Here is a 16,089-nt window from a genome sequence, read left to right as displayed (position 1 = left end):
ATTTTTAACCTTTATGCTATATTGAATTTTAAGAAGATGCTAAATATTTTACATGTTATACACCCCCCCCCCCCCCCAAAAAAAAAAAAAAAAAAAAACCACTGAAAGAACAGAGAACTTAATTTTATTACATGAATTGGTAGCATGATTTAAGCAAGTTTTTTGTGTTTGTTTTAAAGTCAGATTAACCCAACAGTTTTAGATTACACAAAATGCACAATAAGTGTAACTTGTGTGCTTTCACTTAAATAAAAATAGAAAATTAAAGGAACGGACTTTAATTACAAGTTGATTGAAACCCAACCAAAATATACAACCACCAATGAAGCAGAAAACTGAGTGAGAATAATTTTTTACCTCAACTAGACCTCAAATACCCTTTGTACAGCGTAGGCTGGGTAAAAACTGCTCCCATCGTGGCGTTGTGCACGTTGCAAAGGATTCCATTTGGTCTGCAGGACAGCATTATGTTACTTATTAAACAACAACCTTTAACCCTTGTGCTCCACCCCGATTTGCTTACTCCCACTTCTGCATTTTGGACTTTATGTGTCCTCTTGCTTAAAGCAGTCATAACAGCTGACAGAGAGTCCCAGAGGCTACATTCTGCAGCACAAATCACATCAAAATGAACAGCAGTACTCTTCAGGTCAATGTGGAACACTGGATTGCAGAAAATCAGAATGCTTTCCTGCCCCCAGTGTGCAACAAACTCATGTAAGTAACACATTTACTCTTAGCTACACTCTCACTCTTTATTCTTTGAAAATGTGAATTGAGTTTTGTAATTATTGAGCAATGTGTAATTTATGTGGCAGTTTGAACACTTGGGATTCAGTCAGTTGAACTGCGAGGACACGCAGTGCATGCACTGACATGATTTTAATTCCTCTTTGTCTCAGGCACTTCTCCCAGCTGCTTGTCATGTTTGTCGGAGGCCCTAACACCAGGAAGGATTATCACATAGAGGAAGGGGAGGAGGTGAGAGTTGGACTAGTCTCTTTTTTTCCCTCATTCCAGCAACAAACATGGACCATGGAAGCAGAAGAACCTACAATTTAATACAAAAGACAACATTAGTTAGCTTCTTACAGTTTTTCGCAAAGTTGCTTCATTTGTCCTTTTAGGGCCAGTTCCACCCACGTGTTGCAGTGCTTGGTTAGGCTATTTGGCCAGCTGCTGCTACTGGGTTTTTTTGCTTCTGTGTCAAAGTATAAAGTGTGTCAGCTGACAGCCACTTTCACAACTTTAAACATTCACTGATACTGAATCATGACTCAGGATACCCTTTTTAGTGTTGTGGTAATTTCTGACATGGTCTAAAAATACAGATCTTTTCTGTCTTTTTTGACAGTTACTCATGATTTTTTGTGAAAGCTGCAAGTTTCTGCACATTTAATTTTAAGCTTTAAAACAAAGTTGTTGGCTTTAATTAATTTAAGTTGGTTCATATTAATTAAAACAAAGCATCACGAAGGCCCACGGTGGGTGTTGACGCAATGTGATTTCTGCCCAATGCTCTGAATGTTAAAGTGAAGAAATTCAATGAAGTGCAGTCAACGGCGGGAGTAACTATGACTCTCTTAATATAACATAATTATATGGAAACTACAGTTCTTGTAACAGAGTTTGTGTTTAAAAATAGAAAGGAAGAAAGATTAGATTAGAAATGCCATCCAGTAAGTTTTGATGCGCTTGGCAGATTGTGGGAAAAAAGAAAAACCAAACCCACTAAATGCCTGAGCCAGTCTGAGGAATCTGACTGTCATAAATATTTATGCCATAACACAGGAAGATAAGCTTCTGGTTTGGCTCCTGAATGTTATTATTATTATTTCTATGGGTTTTCTTCTTTTGATTTTAATTGAGGCTGATTATTTGATTATCCATACATTTCTTGTTCAGTGACTGAGAGAGAAACGTGTGCCTACATCCTGGAGACTGTTGTCATGCTTCTTGCTGAACACCAACTGCATCACACTCAATCAGTTGAATCAGAGTCACGTATGAGCTCTTTGTTTGTAAATCTAAACATGGTGTTTGTTCAAACAGGCCATGAAGTAAAGGTCAGCTGCAGCTCCAAGAAATGCCCACTCATATCAGCTGAAGGCTCGAGTGATACAATCCACACATCACATATATGGCTATATGTGGCGCTCTATTTAAGCTGCTTTGTCAGTTGCTACACATCTGCAAGCCACTTTGCCACCCACCTCCCTTCCATCTACTCCTTTCATGCTGTATCTGACTTAGTAACTGTCATTTTTTTGTCATTAAAGCCTGTTCTATTAGGGTCCTACTGCTGCTCTACCCACCTCTGACCTTTTAGTTTTCATGGATGAGCAGGGTGGTAAATATGCTGCTCAAAAAAATTAAAGGAAGGTGATATGTGGACACTACAGAGGTAGTTCTTGAGGCAGTTGAACTCCTCAAGGATGACAGAGCAATATGTGGCATTGCCATAAGGTTTGCTGTGTCTCCCAGCACAGAGACAGGCAGTTTTTCTAGGAGAGCTGGACAGGGCCACGGAAGGTCTGAGTTGCTCTTCGTGCACGACAATACCCACCCAGCTTCATGTGGTGAGACATTCCAGGCAGTTCATTGAGAATGAAAGAATTACCACTTACTGGCCTCCATGCTCACCTCTGGGACCATCTGATGCCACCAGGTTGCACCTCACACTATCCAGGAGCTCAGCGATGTCCCGGTCCAGACATTCTAGGACACCATCCGCCATCTCAATAGGAGCATGCCTGACATTACCAGGCATGCATACATGCTGGTGGAGTCCATACAAACTACTGAGGACCATTTGATTGATTTGCTGCAATAAAATTTTGATTTTGGTAAATTAGACTAGCCTGCTGCATTGTTTTTTTATGTGATTTTCAGCATGTCCTCTCTAGGTTAATAATTTTGATTTTGATCAATCAGTGTAGGATCTTTTTGTTCCTAACACGAAGCACGGAGTGTCTACATTTCTGCCAATGGAAATACTTTTGACTAAAGTAGCTGAAAGGATTCACTGCCCTTTAAGAAATATCAAGAAGCTAAACATAATATTGACATTTGATTCCTTGCATTTGGGACCCTCTGTGTTATAGCTCCCTCTTGGTTCTTTCAGTATTGATGTACTACATTATCCAGACTGAGCCTTGACTGGTTGGTCTGAGATGTCTTTATGTTAATTGTGACTAACCGTTTTTCCACAACTGAAGTATCTGCTGATGCCTGCAAATAAATATTTATAACATGTATTTAACCCACTGCCATTCTTCGTTTGTCTTTCTCTCTCTGTTTTAAGTAGTTATTCTACCAGGTGAAGGGGGACATGTGTCTGAAGGTGATTGAAAATGGTAAACACAAGGATGTACACATCAAAGAGGGAGAGGTAAGCTCTAAACTTTTATGTTTCTGCTTCGTACTTTGCTGTGCACAAATACACATTCATTCATTCAGATGGAATTTAACTGTACAATTGCATAAAACATAAAGAACACTTTTTAAAAAAGCATTAATTAAGCTGTTTATGCAAGAGCAGCTGCAGGATTCTACCTCTGGGTGGGTCCAGAGTAAATTGGTCTGGGCCTTTTAATTGCACAGATTATTATTTTTAATACTTCTGCTACACATGTGTGAAAAGATTAAGAAAACAATTCCCAATCCATCATTATTAATTGTGAAGACTGAGACAGGCCGTCTATTCACTTAAACAAAGAGATTGTAATTAAATATCAGATGAGTGAGAAAGAGTGAGTGCTGCAGAGCCACTGAACTTTACTGAAACTTTCAGCTCGAACAACCATTTATTCTCCACATTTTTTATACTTTCAAAAGAAAATATATTTGATGCATTGACTTGCATGCTGTAGCCCCTTCCTCCCATTTTACACTGACAGACCCTGAAGTATACTCCTCCTGTGAAAAGGAGGAAGAAAACCTGCGAAAACCAATTTGTTAACAATTGGGTTTTTCCCGATGAGACTGGTGTAAATATCTTTTAGACATAAGGAAGTCATACAAGTTCAGTAACCCATGTCACAACCTGAGCCGTCTACAGCAGCGCCCAAATAAAGTAGAGGAACGTTTCTTCACATTGTGCTGAACCGCGCTGTGCTGCTCAGATTTAACAGGTAATTGTAAATGTGAAACAGGCTGTAGTGAATAGTCAGAATTTGTCAGTGATAATGTCATAAAAGCCGTCTACTAAAAAAACAAACAAACAAACAAAACCACATTTAGTAACTGAAGATAAGACCTAAGAAAATTCTTCTCACAGCCAGTCGGGATGGGCCCAGGTCTCTTAGGCCCCCCACAATGTAGTGTGTTAGCTCTAAATTTGTAGTAAGATACTTATTTAACAGAGAACATAGAAATTATTTGGTCATCTTTCAAAACAGGAATAAATTTTTTTTATACATAATAGTGAAATGCTGGTTGAGATAGACAACTGCACTAAACCCTCCTGGAAACTATTTTTCTGCTCCAGTTCCCATCGCTCTCTGCTGATTAGAAATAAGGAAGCACAGCAAGCTTGTGCAATAAGCTTTATCTCAGGTGAATCTGCTTCACTGTGCATTCCACTACTTTTTGTCTCAAATTCTAGATGTTTCTGCTGCCAGCTCGGATCCCTCACTCCCCCCAGAGGCAGGCTAACACCGTGGGCTTGGTGATGGAAAGGAGAAGACTGCTCACTGAAACCGACTGCCTGAGGTTCACTGCTGTGGCAGTTTCGATTTTCTGCATTTTTTGTTAGAGAGTTGTTGACAACAGAAAAATGATGAATGGTCATAAACATGACAGGACACTTAAAAAGAAAAGATTCTTTGCCCTCATAAACACGAGGCAATAAGTTTAATTAAAACTCAGCTGACATAAAAAGAGGTTTTTCAGAGATCAGTAATGAAACGTGTGGTATAAACTGTAAACCAGTTAAATATATTTTATTTGACCAGATTCGATGTAAACTTGAATGTTTACCTTGTAAGTATGTAACAAATTTACATTTTTACAACAAATAAAATCAAATTCAAATCTGACAACATAATCAAATTACAGCAGCAGCATTTTGGGGATTTAACAGTCCCCATGTCAATTGGAGGGCCAGGAGTGCCAAAATCATTAAATAAATACACAATTAAATATTAGGGGTGCAACAATACACACGGTTCGGTTCGATACTTTGGTGTCACGGTTCGATATTTTTTCGATACAAAAAAAATGTTCATGCTTTTTTAATTTGTCATTTATTAAAATTATAAATATATATTTTAACCCAAAAGTACAGTTTTTAAATTTAATGTTGCTGAAACAACAAAGTAAGAAAAAAATAAGTATCTGATCGAGAAATCACTCATCTTTGGAAAAGAGAGTTTATTACAGAGAAATGTCTCTTTCCAAAATAAAAGCTATACTATACGCTTCTTCTGGGCTATATTCTCAGCAGCATATTAAACATATCAGGTCCCCATAAGGAGAATCATGTGCTAACGGCTGTCTAAATGACTCGGGTAAAGTTTGTAGCATGCGTGCTTGTTGTTTTTGTCTGCTTCCACTTGTCTTTGCACTAGGATGATGTCGGAGTAAATGTGCAGTCATATTCATTTTGTTCCCACTAGTGCTGTCAGCGTTAATCTGAAATGACGTTAACGTCACAACACGGCAAATCTCTGTTAACGAGCTACCGCCCCGTGCGTGGGGCTGGACGGCGTCAACACGTTAACGAGCTAACTGCGCTAACCACTAGTTCCCACCCATGTAATTGAGCATTGCGTGGCACATCCAACATACTGTTTTACTTTAGTCCATGACGCGCTTACCTTCAGGGTCATACGTCACATGAAAACCAAAATAATTCCAAACGCCAGATCTGAATGAGGGTGGGGGAGGTTCAATTTGCCATGTTGCAAGGTGAGCTTAACTTCTGCCTGCTAGCTTGCGCTGCTCTCAGTGAATCTGTGTTCGACTACTCCGCACTGTCGAGCGCAGATCGACTGAGCGCTCAACACAGACAGCATCGTCAAAAGAAAAGTTGATAAAATAAATTAAAAATTTTGTATTGTTCGATACTTATGCGTACCAAACCGAAAGCACTGTATCGAACGGTTCAATATCGATACGAGTATCGTTGCACCCCTATTAAATATATAATTTCATTAATTAAACATGTCATTAATTAATTAGAATAGGAAATAAATAAATAAATTATTACATGTTTTGAATAAAATGAATAGGCAGTAAATTAATTATTTATGTAATTAATAAATTCCAAATTTAATTAATTTAGTAAACATTTAATTAATAATTTAATGGTATTGCTAATTAATTCATTCTGGCACTCCTGACCCTCCATAAATCACAACCCGGCTATACTCTAAAGCAGGGGTGTCCAACTCCAGTCCTACTACCACTCCAGAGCTACTGTCCTGCAGCTTTTAGATGCATCCTTGTTCCGACACACCAGAATCAAATGAATGGCTTGTTATCAGGCCTTTGCCAACCTTGATGCCATGCTGAGGAGGTAATCCAATCATTTGATTCAGCTGTGTTGGAGTAGGGTTGCATCTAAAAGCTGCAGGATAGTAGCTCTGGAGGGCTGGACTTGGACACCCCTGCTCTACAAATACTCTCCTTACTGTCTGTTTTTCTCTATACAGGACCATCATTTACTAAATAGACAGCATGCTGTATTAAGTAAGACTTAAAACTACACTCATAAAAATGTATGACTTAAACTACTTTAATTAATTAATCAATTTTCAAGTACAAGCAAGAACAAAAATAAGTGAATGTAAAATGTCTAACTTTATTGAATCTGGTCAAATAAAATTTATGGGACTGGTATACTTCAGATTATACCCAGCACATTTTGCTTAATGATTAATTATTTGAACAAATAAACCTTTAATGATATGTATTTACACCACTGGCTACATTTTTTATATATAAATGATAAATGTTAAGTGATGCCTTGGATTTAATTAAGTGGCTATCTTCATCAGCAGCTACTTTGTTCAGTTTTATTGTAGGGTCCTACAATAGATAAATAACAATGTTATTGAATTGAGTCTTAGATCTTAGTGAAACACATTTGTCCTGTAAACAGATTTTTATGTTAGCATGTATTTGTGCTCTCAGGTACCATGTAGACAACACCACTGACATCCTATTTGAAAAATGGTTCTACTGTCAGGATCTAGGAACCCAGCTGGTGCCAATAATCAAGGAGTAAGGCATCTTTTCATCTTTACAAGTCATACTCAGATCATGCTCTTTCTTTTAAGTATGTTGACTTGACTGTATTTTACTTTCAGGTTCATGGCATCCAAGCAGTGCAAAACAGGAAAACCTGATCCAAGTGAGTTGTTCAGAAGAAATTGTAAGTCCCTGTAAACTTTGAGCTGGTGTCAATGTTTATTATTGGATGGATAGATGAAGTCTTCAGGGAACCTCCTTTCCAGCTGAACACCATGAACGTGATGACGCCCTTCTCCTTCAAAGACTGGCTGGAAAAACAGAGGCCGTCTTTGGGGAATGGCAGGCCCATCGACATGTTCGGAGCTCAGTTTGAGACTGAGGTAAGAAACCTAGTGTCAGGTAATGATCATATATGAGATGGTTGATCAGGGTTTTTTCAGCCATTTTCAGTAAAACATTTCATTTAGGCCTGCACTCATATATAGTTACAATTTTGGTTTCTTAAATCCATGCAGGGTCAAACGTGTACAAACACACTCAAATATAAACATACGTTCACTTATTTCTTTTAATAAGCAATCCTGAAGGTTCTGCAGTGTCCTTGAAGACCAGCTTCTTGTCAGAGATCGTGGTTGACTGCTGGCAATGGTTGTTTCTATTTGCCAGTATAAACAAGATTTGTTTGAAAGCACTAAGTAACTGTAGGTTGCAAGATCACACCTTAAATAAATATTTGTAAGTACAGGTTTAATGTGTGTGCCACCACAAGAAGACACAAATTGTCTCCCTCACATGAGAGGGTATTGGCTCGGACTTTCAGGGACAATCCAGGGGCCACAAAGGCACAAGCCTACCCTGACCTGGAAACTACTGGAACAAAATTACTATGACAAAGTTACATGCCCATGATGAGTGTCTGTAAACTTCTGACCACAACTGTATAGTACGGTCTATCCGGCAGAAAGGATGTTTTGATACTAAAAGTACAAGTCAAAGGTATAATTATTGTTGAAATAACAGGAGACTAGATGTGTTGTAGGTAATGATAGTGATAAACAAGACTCTTTTTACTGCCTCCCCAACAGGCGATGGTGTTCGGACCTGGACTCACAGAGATGACAACACCCCAAACTGATGTGTGGGTTTGGCAGTTGGTATGTATGCAGAGTCTGTCCCAACAGTCTGTCCCTGGACGCACATGTAAATCTCCCTTCCTCTTCTACATCTCTTTCTTAGGAGGGATCTTCCACAGTGACTATGAACGAGCAGGAGTTCAGTCTTCCTGCAGGAGACAGTTTGCTCATTCCCGAGCAGAGCCAGTAAGTCAATATCAAGTTGTCAGTAAATCACAAACTCTTTCACTGAGTGTACAAATTATTGGATCAAAAGTGTTGAAAGTGAACTCTCCAGGGTTTCCAGTGTGGTTTTGCATGCAGTGACTTTCTCTGTCGTAGATACCAGTGGCAGAGAGCTGAGGGGACTGTCGCCTTGGTTGTGATCCAAAACCCAGAGAGGAAGAGACCTTAAGCATCAACCGTCAAATCACACCTGCATTGAAACATATGCTGGGAGGGGAGCACGAATTCTTTAAATGAGCTCGAACAACTGAAAGTGTTTTATGTATAAAACAAATACAGTAAGTAGCATAGACCATTTAGTAAGGGTAAACAGTATTAATAAACAATTACAAAATGATGCTATATTCTCGCATTCATCAATCACTACATGTAATTTTATGTGAGTAAAATGCATAAATAAAAACATCCTCATGTCTGAGCATTTGTCTTTTCCTTGTAAGTTGGCTGTCACTCATAAACTGCATTTCTAGTGGCTCTAATGACTTAAAAACACAAGTTTCAACAGGTATCGGGAACATAACACTGTTGTCAGATGAACTTTTCCAACGAACTGCTTCATAGCCACCCACATGTTTTGCGTAGTTTCTTACAAAACTGACATGTAGAACCTGCTGCTGTTTCAAAAACCTTTTAGGTGGAGGTGCATGGAGGTGAACTGATACAGCGAGCTAACAGGAATTTGACTCCTTAGCAGGCTGTCTGTTCACGTCAACCAGCAGGCTGACAGTTTCGGAGCCAAACCCAATGCTTTGTTTGGATTTTTGTAACCAAATTAATTCAGTTTAATAACATTACGGTCATATCTAGTGTTTCTTTTACAATTACTTAAAAGAAATGAATTTGATTACTTCCCAGTAAAAAGTAATTTGTTATGCTGCTTTTTGTTTTTATATTTCTTTCATGTTGCTCAGTAGCATGTCCTGAAATACACTGTGACATAATTACCAGTTACCAGTATGAACCTTCGGCTACAGTCCCAGATAATAAGATAAATCCTTTTCTTAAAAAGAGCAGTTTTTCTTTTAAGGTTACATTTGAACACAAAACAAAGTGGAAAACCACCACATAGACTTCAAAGTGTTGCCACTGTGATTCTAAAATGAATGCTACAGCGCTCTAAGCTTGACTACTCATCACTCACTTTGTTACATGGTGGTAAATAAGATGTGTCTCCGCTGGCTCTGTGCTGGCACGTTGTTTGTGTAGATGTCTGCAAAGACCTGATGTTGTGTTAGCAGTACAGTGTGGCTGTTTCTGTCCTGGACACAATTTGTACTTTACCATCACCCTCCTGTGTTTTTATGCAATGAAAATAAAAGTAATGTTGGTATTTCCACTCCTCCGTTGTAGACTGCTCCGCCCTGTCTATTCCCTGCACATCTTAGTACAACTGCACAACTGATGGTAAATGCTACTGCGCTACGTCCAGTGCAACTGTAACGCAACTGCAGGCTAAACAGAAAACCATGTTTCATATTTTTCTTTCCTCTCGTCATGTAGAAGATTGCAGGAAGACATAATGATGATGTGATTTCTCAATTTAGTACTGTGAGGCATTACATTGCTGTGTTCATGAAAAACCTATTTTATACAAAAATAGATGTAAAAACAAATTAATTTAAGCATCACACCCCAAAATTTACATATATTTGTAATATAAGTAACCTCTATGTCATACCATTTCCCTGGTCACCAAAACAGTATGGAGAAATTTACAAGGAAAATTTGATATTAAGAAAGACACAACAGCAAGTGTTTTTAGGTCTAAAATAAAGTCTTAGCAAAGCCTTTTCCTTCTGTTACCCTCATTGCTGCTGTGAGGTTTTCCTATAGATTTCAACCACCTTCATTTCTTAAAATGTCTCTGATTTTTGTGTTGTCTCACTCTCTTTTCTTTTGTTTCCTTCCCCCCGGATAGCAGAGGATGATTAAAATGAGAAAATTAATTACATTTTAAAGTATTACAACCATAAATGAATATAACTTCTTGCTCTGAAAAGTGAGTAAATCTTCATGTAAAAATTATTTATGGATACTTTTCTTTTTACTTTTCTTACTTGTAGCTGTATTAATCGATACCCTCAATCATTAAATACTCCTCAATCCAAGCATGAACTCTAAGTCACATCTGTATTAGAAACCGCTGTCCTGCTCACTGAGAAGCATTTCATGGACTAACACATAAAGACTAAAGGATGTAAACCCTGCAATAAAAGTGATTAAAGAACGTGAAAGCTGTACTCTCCCATCAGATGTAATTGTATGTGAGTGCTGAGAGAAAAATAAATAAATATCTACAGAAATAACATTATGTGCTTTCCTTGCAAGATGACTGTCACTCATAAACTTCAGTCCCAGTGGCTCAAAGGACTTAAAAACACAAGTTTCAACGAGTATCAGGAACGCAGCCTTGTTGTCAGATGACACTGCTGTTAGGTGCCAACTGCCAGGTTCCTATTTAATCACCACTGTTTAATGGAGTACGGGATTTCCCCCAGTAATGCACAAATGACTGTAAATGAGTTCAAAGCATATTTGGCTGTGAGATGCCAGTCATAATTATCGATGGCACCCAGACTAAAAAAACAAATACAAATATTTTTTTAATGAACATTTTCTGAATTGTTTTCACTACACTTTTCCCATGGACGCGTAAGCTATAAATTAAGATCCAGGAACGTTGCCCTGCAATAAAACGTTCCAGCTAGGTGGGACAATATTTATTAATAAGTAATAGGAACTATGGGTGTGGAGCTTGCTGCGCTGGACATTTCTGATTGGTTGAGTACTTGTCTTCTGCTTTTCAACCACCTACATTTGTCATGTAGTCTCTTACAAAGCTGACATTTAAGAACTGGTGACACTTTATAAATCAGCAGTGTAATTAGCCTTCGGTCGACAGTCTGAAAGAGCCTTTCAATAAAGATTTGAATTGTTCCAGATACTTTGGGGGTGGCAGTGCGTAAGCTTAATGATGTTATTGTCATATATGAAGATAATTTAAAGCCCACTTATTAGGTTTTGTCTACTATTTTATTTACCCCCAGTGCTGAAATTTGAGCTTGTTTGAATTCAGAATTTTACTGCTTTAGATGCACCAGCAAAAAATGTTACCAGGAAGGCACCAATCACAGCACAGCCAAATGTACAGGGCTAAACGCACAACGCAAGGTACGTGTTTGTGTTTTTGACTAACTGGTTTCTGGTCTGACACTTACTTTTCAGCATTTAGCTACATTTGTGGACATTTCCTGTTTTTTATTCTCACTGTTTGTTTAATTTTTGCTCCCATCTACTACTTTGCAGGACACGTTATCTGTGGAGACTTAAATAGGCTTGTGTCTTGTCTTGCATAGACAGAGCGTAAATCTATGTTTGCCTTTGTGTAATGTGCATAAAAGTGCTGAACCACGTGTGCTGTTATTGTTCAGGTTTTTAAAAAAAAAATACATACACTAACTTCCTCATTGCAAATCGGTACAAGCTGTTTTAAACAATCTTTTTAAAGGATGAAATATTGGAGAGTTCCTTGTACGCTTACGTGCATGAATTTGGCCTTGAAGCTACAAAGAGAAGAGTATTTATGTTGCATTGAGAGAATAGATTGCTGGAGTTTCTTCTACTTTCAATGAGGCTAAACGTTTAAAGTAAAACTGCTTCTTAAAGCAAAGATATAAAAAGGTGAGTGTTGACTGTATTAAGCGATTGGATTCTTTTAGCTTAGTGTGAATAATCCTTTGGGAAAAGATCAAAGGATTTAAGAAAGCTGGCTTCACTTTCTCAATAGTTCAAAGCTCATTGTTGATCATTCTTTCTGTTTTTATTCACTTTACTATAAAACTACACCTGCTGTTTCTTCATAATATTTTATTTTTCCAAGTGTCCAGGCTAATTCATATCTGTGGCTTTGTGTAGAGACTTTTTGTTATCTTATTTTCCAAAATCAAGACTACTCCTTTAATGTACTTTCCCAGTCAGGTTTATTATACTGCTAAAAACAACAGAATAGTTACTTTTAATATAATTAATATGAAATTAATTAATCAAGTGTTTTGGAAGCACATGAGTCCAGATCGTCACAACAGCGGTTCAGTTATGCAGTCTTATTCTTAAAGTGTGCCTGATCACATGCTGTTCTGCTATATATGCAGCCACAGCCCAGGGAAGTGCATAGTCCAGAGTTATCAGTCCTCTCAGGTTGTACCTATGGCCTGAGTAGTCCCATGGACAGGCTCCCAACAAACTAAGCCCCACACCCCAGCTGAACTCCCACAGGTAGATGAAAACAGTGTAGAGCACGAGCCGCACAGTCAGTGGGTGATTCTGAGCGAGCATCAGGGCCCTCAGCCTCTCCATGAGATAGATTGCTGTGGCATACATGGGCAGCGCCCACAGACTGCTGTGGCCTGCCAGCCTCCTGTCCTGGGTGCTGCACCAGTCCCACACAGCAGTGAAGGCCACCTCGCAGAGGCAGCCATGCAGCGCATACACGTAGAGACGAACAAGAGCAGAAACAGGTCGAACAGAGCTGCTGCCATGTGGTTCTGCTGGGGAGTCATTTTCAACAATCCCTGTCAAAAAGAGACAGAAATTACTGGATGTTTTCGTCTTTTCTTTTTTTTTTCTTTTCTTATTTTCAGTTGTTACAGACGGGACAGACATGAGTGAGGGATAGGAAAGGGAGAAAGAAAGAGGAAAGAAAAGAAGAACAGAAGGGGAGAGGGACAGTGAGAAAGAAAAATCTCCTGGATCACCTGTTGAGAGAGAAAGAATAGAAAACAAGCAAAAAAACCCAAAGCAACATACTAAACACAACACCATCGCATTAATCTAGCTAAGTGTAAACAGCAGTAAATACTAAATATTCAATTTTGTTGTGCAGCACACAGGACAGACAGCGCACAATGTGCTTTGAAGTAGCAGCCAAGAAAGGTGTAATTTAAGTCTACGAACAGTGATCACGCGTGTGCACACCTGTGTGGATCAGCGCGCTTGTATTCAAATGGTTTCCACATGTAATGGTCTGCAAGAGGATGTAGGGAGCCATAGCCCCGTCCCCCAGGGCATGAAGCAGGCATGGAGGAGATCCAGGCTCCAGACATCCAGAGGCCTCAGAGTGCGAGAGCCCAACGAGGACCACCGGAGGGGCATCTGTGCCACCTTCATGGGAAGGGCTGAGGATCCCCAGACGAGGCGTTTTCGTCTTTTCTTAAACTATTTAATATGTGTAGTTTTCTAAATAACTTTTCAAAGATTTTTAATAGTTTAGAGTAAACAGATTAAGCCTGGGCTAATAAATGATGAGAATAAATTAGATGAGTGCTCTCATTTCTTTGCTGTAAATATTAAGGGCATCCAGATATTTAGCTCAGCTTAGCAGTAAGACTGTTCAACTGATTTCTCTCTGTTTTTGCAGGGTTTCACGTTATAATGCAAAGTAACTAGAGGTGCCTGTTGTTGTGATTTGACAGAAACATTTAATTGAATTCGGCACTAGTGCTGTCAGAGGTATGAACTTCTATTTGTTTCATTTGTTCAACAGTTCAAATATTAAAAAAGCCGTCAGACTATTTCTTTGCCTGGGGCACCCTTTTCTTAGAGTTGTCTGTCTACCTGTCAGCCTAATAAATTCAGTTCACTTCTAATGTTTACTGTGCACAGACAAGACTTTGACAGCCAATTGGCCATAAAGTGTTTTTATTTGAAATAATTTGTACAGAATAAAAATAAAAATTATAATAATTGCTTTACGTTAGTTTTGGGTTGTGTCAGACTAACTCCCCCCCCCATCTCCAGCTGTTCTACAATGTTCAGTCAGCCTGTAGGTTGAATGTACAGTATTACATATATTGTTATTGTATCTTTATTTCAGACATATACACATACTTGCATTTACACATACAAATACGAATATATATGTACACACACACACACACACACACACACACACACACACACACACACACACACACACACACACGTATGTGCTCCATAGACTGAAATGAGGTTTTAAAGGAAGATGCTGCCTGGTCAGAAATATCACTGAAAATTAATATTTAGGTTGTGAAACAAATTAAATGTAAAATATGTCGAAGTAAACATCAGAAAACAATATTTACAAAATATTAACGTTAGCTGGGGGTAACAGCTAGCCTTAATTAACCAAAGTTCAAAGACTATAGTTTAGTTTTCACTTCCTATTTTCTCATTTTTTGTGGAAGGTTCAAGCTTTTGTATTATAAATTTTATCGAGATGATTTACATTTGTAAATGTTAATACAACTATTAAAAGCCAAACTTAAGAAGTTTACTGATTTCAACAACCTATTCTGTGCCACGTTTTTTTCTCATAATGTCTCTGGATTATGGGTTATGTCTCTCACTCTTTTGTTTTTCATGGATGTAAAGTAAGATGATCAAAATCAGAAAAAAATGAAACGATAAATTACTTCAACCATAGATGGAAATAGCTTCCTGCTCTGAAAAGTAATCAGATTATTTACGGATAAAAGTCTGTTTTAAAGACATTTCCCTTCCTTTTAATTACATTATTCAACGCTCTCTTTCATGAAATTGTAAAGTCTGAGCAATAAATCCTGTTTTCATAATTTCTTGAACGGGTGTCGAAGGCTGTTAAGTCTATTAATATATTAAACAGCGTGTTTAACATTAATCTCTCTTGCCAGCATTTTCCTGTCCAGATAAAAAAAAAAAAAAATCATAAAATTTTAAGAGAAAGAAAAGTTTGTTGAATTTTGTTCTTTACATTATTACAAGTTCAAAATGAATTCACTCGCTCATTCTCAGGCCATGCAGCACAGCTGACAGCCTCTCGTGTGGATTAACAGGCTAATAGCCCTACTTAGCAAATTAAAGGCTTAGACTGACTTCAACAAGTTTTCACTTTGCTATAAATATCAGCTAGGCGACTTTCACGGTCAATTATTTTCCCCAGTCAATCCAATCAGTAATAATTTACCATCTGTACAGAATTGAACTCCATCACTTTGCTTCTTCACTCAGTGCAGAAGAAATAAAGATGCAGTGGCAGGTAGCACCACCTCAAGTTTTTTCTTCTTCAGTCATTACACATTTTAAAATGCTATTAGCAGTTATAACTCACCTTGATCGTTACCTCGCATTCGCCTCACATTGAGTTTACTCGTCTCCATTGCTTGTCGGCATATGGGTCTCTGTGCCTTTGTAATCTCTTAGCTCTCTAGTGTGTGTGTGTGTGTGTGTGTGCATGTGCATGGGTCTTGGGCTAAACATTAAGCTGCTCCATGTTATCAGAGTGAGACAGTGATGTCCCTGTCACAGGCTGAAGCTGTGAACTGAGGGAAAACTCGGGAAGCAAACCTGGACCACCTGAGCAGTAACTGTGTGTGTGTTGTGTGCAAATCCTAGTATTGATCCCACAGTGGCTGTTTGAATGTTTTAAGCATACAATAAGTGAGCGAAGAATTGTATCGATGAGTGTTTTCAAAGGGCAGACACGGAAGCGCCATATAATGCTGTATCTGAGTCATGCAGT

At 38.4% G+C, this 16,089-nt stretch overlaps 2 protein-coding genes across 2 annotated transcripts; one reads left to right on the top strand and one right to left on the bottom strand.

The window, feature by feature from the left end:
• Positions 1-547: 547 nt before the first annotated feature.
• Positions 548-8,968, top strand: haao (3-hydroxyanthranilate 3,4-dioxygenase). Its single transcript, XM_085368928.1, has 10 exons — positions 548-717; positions 903-981; positions 3,308-3,391; positions 4,607-4,713; positions 7,138-7,227; positions 7,314-7,357; positions 7,432-7,577; positions 8,283-8,351; positions 8,434-8,516; positions 8,652-8,968. Exons 1-10 carry the CDS (start codon positions 629-631, stop codon positions 8,722-8,724), a joined length of 864 nt encoding a protein of 287 aa, XP_085225054.1. The 5' UTR covers positions 548-628; the 3' UTR covers positions 8,725-8,968.
• Positions 8,969-12,644: 3,676 nt separating this feature from the next.
• On the bottom strand, positions 12,645-15,727 carry LOC146620361 (transmembrane protein 229B-like). The gene is made up of 2 exons (XM_085368829.1): positions 15,679-15,727; positions 12,645-13,126 (listed from the first exon to the last, which is right to left on the bottom strand). Exons 1-2 carry the CDS (start codon positions 15,725-15,727, stop codon positions 12,645-12,647), a joined length of 531 nt encoding a protein of 176 aa, XP_085224955.1.
• Between the last annotated feature and the right edge of the window lie 362 nt (positions 15,728-16,089).

The sequence above is a fragment of the Diplotaxodon limnothrissa genome, linkage group LG13, assembly GCF_057381915.1.
Source record: "Diplotaxodon limnothrissa isolate DT_005_m linkage group LG13, D_limnothrissa_male_GT1.1, whole genome shotgun sequence".
Lineage (NCBI taxonomy): Eukaryota > Metazoa > Chordata > Actinopteri > Cichliformes > Cichlidae > Diplotaxodon > Diplotaxodon limnothrissa.
The sequence above is the reverse complement of the archived record's forward strand: the minus strand, read 5'-3'. Positions and strand labels throughout refer to the sequence as shown.

Excerpts from the sequence above, each read along its gene's own strand:
- haao (XM_085368928.1), top strand. The coding sequence starts at position 629 with ATGAACAGCAGTACTCTTCAGGTCAATGTGGAACACTGGATTGCAGAA. Across the intron at positions 718-902 it reads CCAGTGTGCAACAAACTCAT|GCACTTCTCCCAGCTGCTTG; the intron begins GTAAGTAACACA and ends TCTTTGTCTCAG. Across the intron at positions 3,392-4,606 it reads TACACATCAAAGAGGGAGAG|ATGTTTCTGCTGCCAGCTCG; the intron begins GTAAGCTCTAAA and ends CTCAAATTCTAG.
- LOC146620361 (XM_085368829.1), bottom strand. The coding sequence starts at position 15,727 with ATGGAGACGAGTAAACTCAATGTGAGGCGAATGCGAGGTAACGATCAA. Across the intron at positions 13,127-15,678 it reads AATGCGAGGTAACGATCAAG|GGATTGTTGAAAATGACTCC; the intron begins GTGAGTTATAAC and ends TCTTTTTGACAG.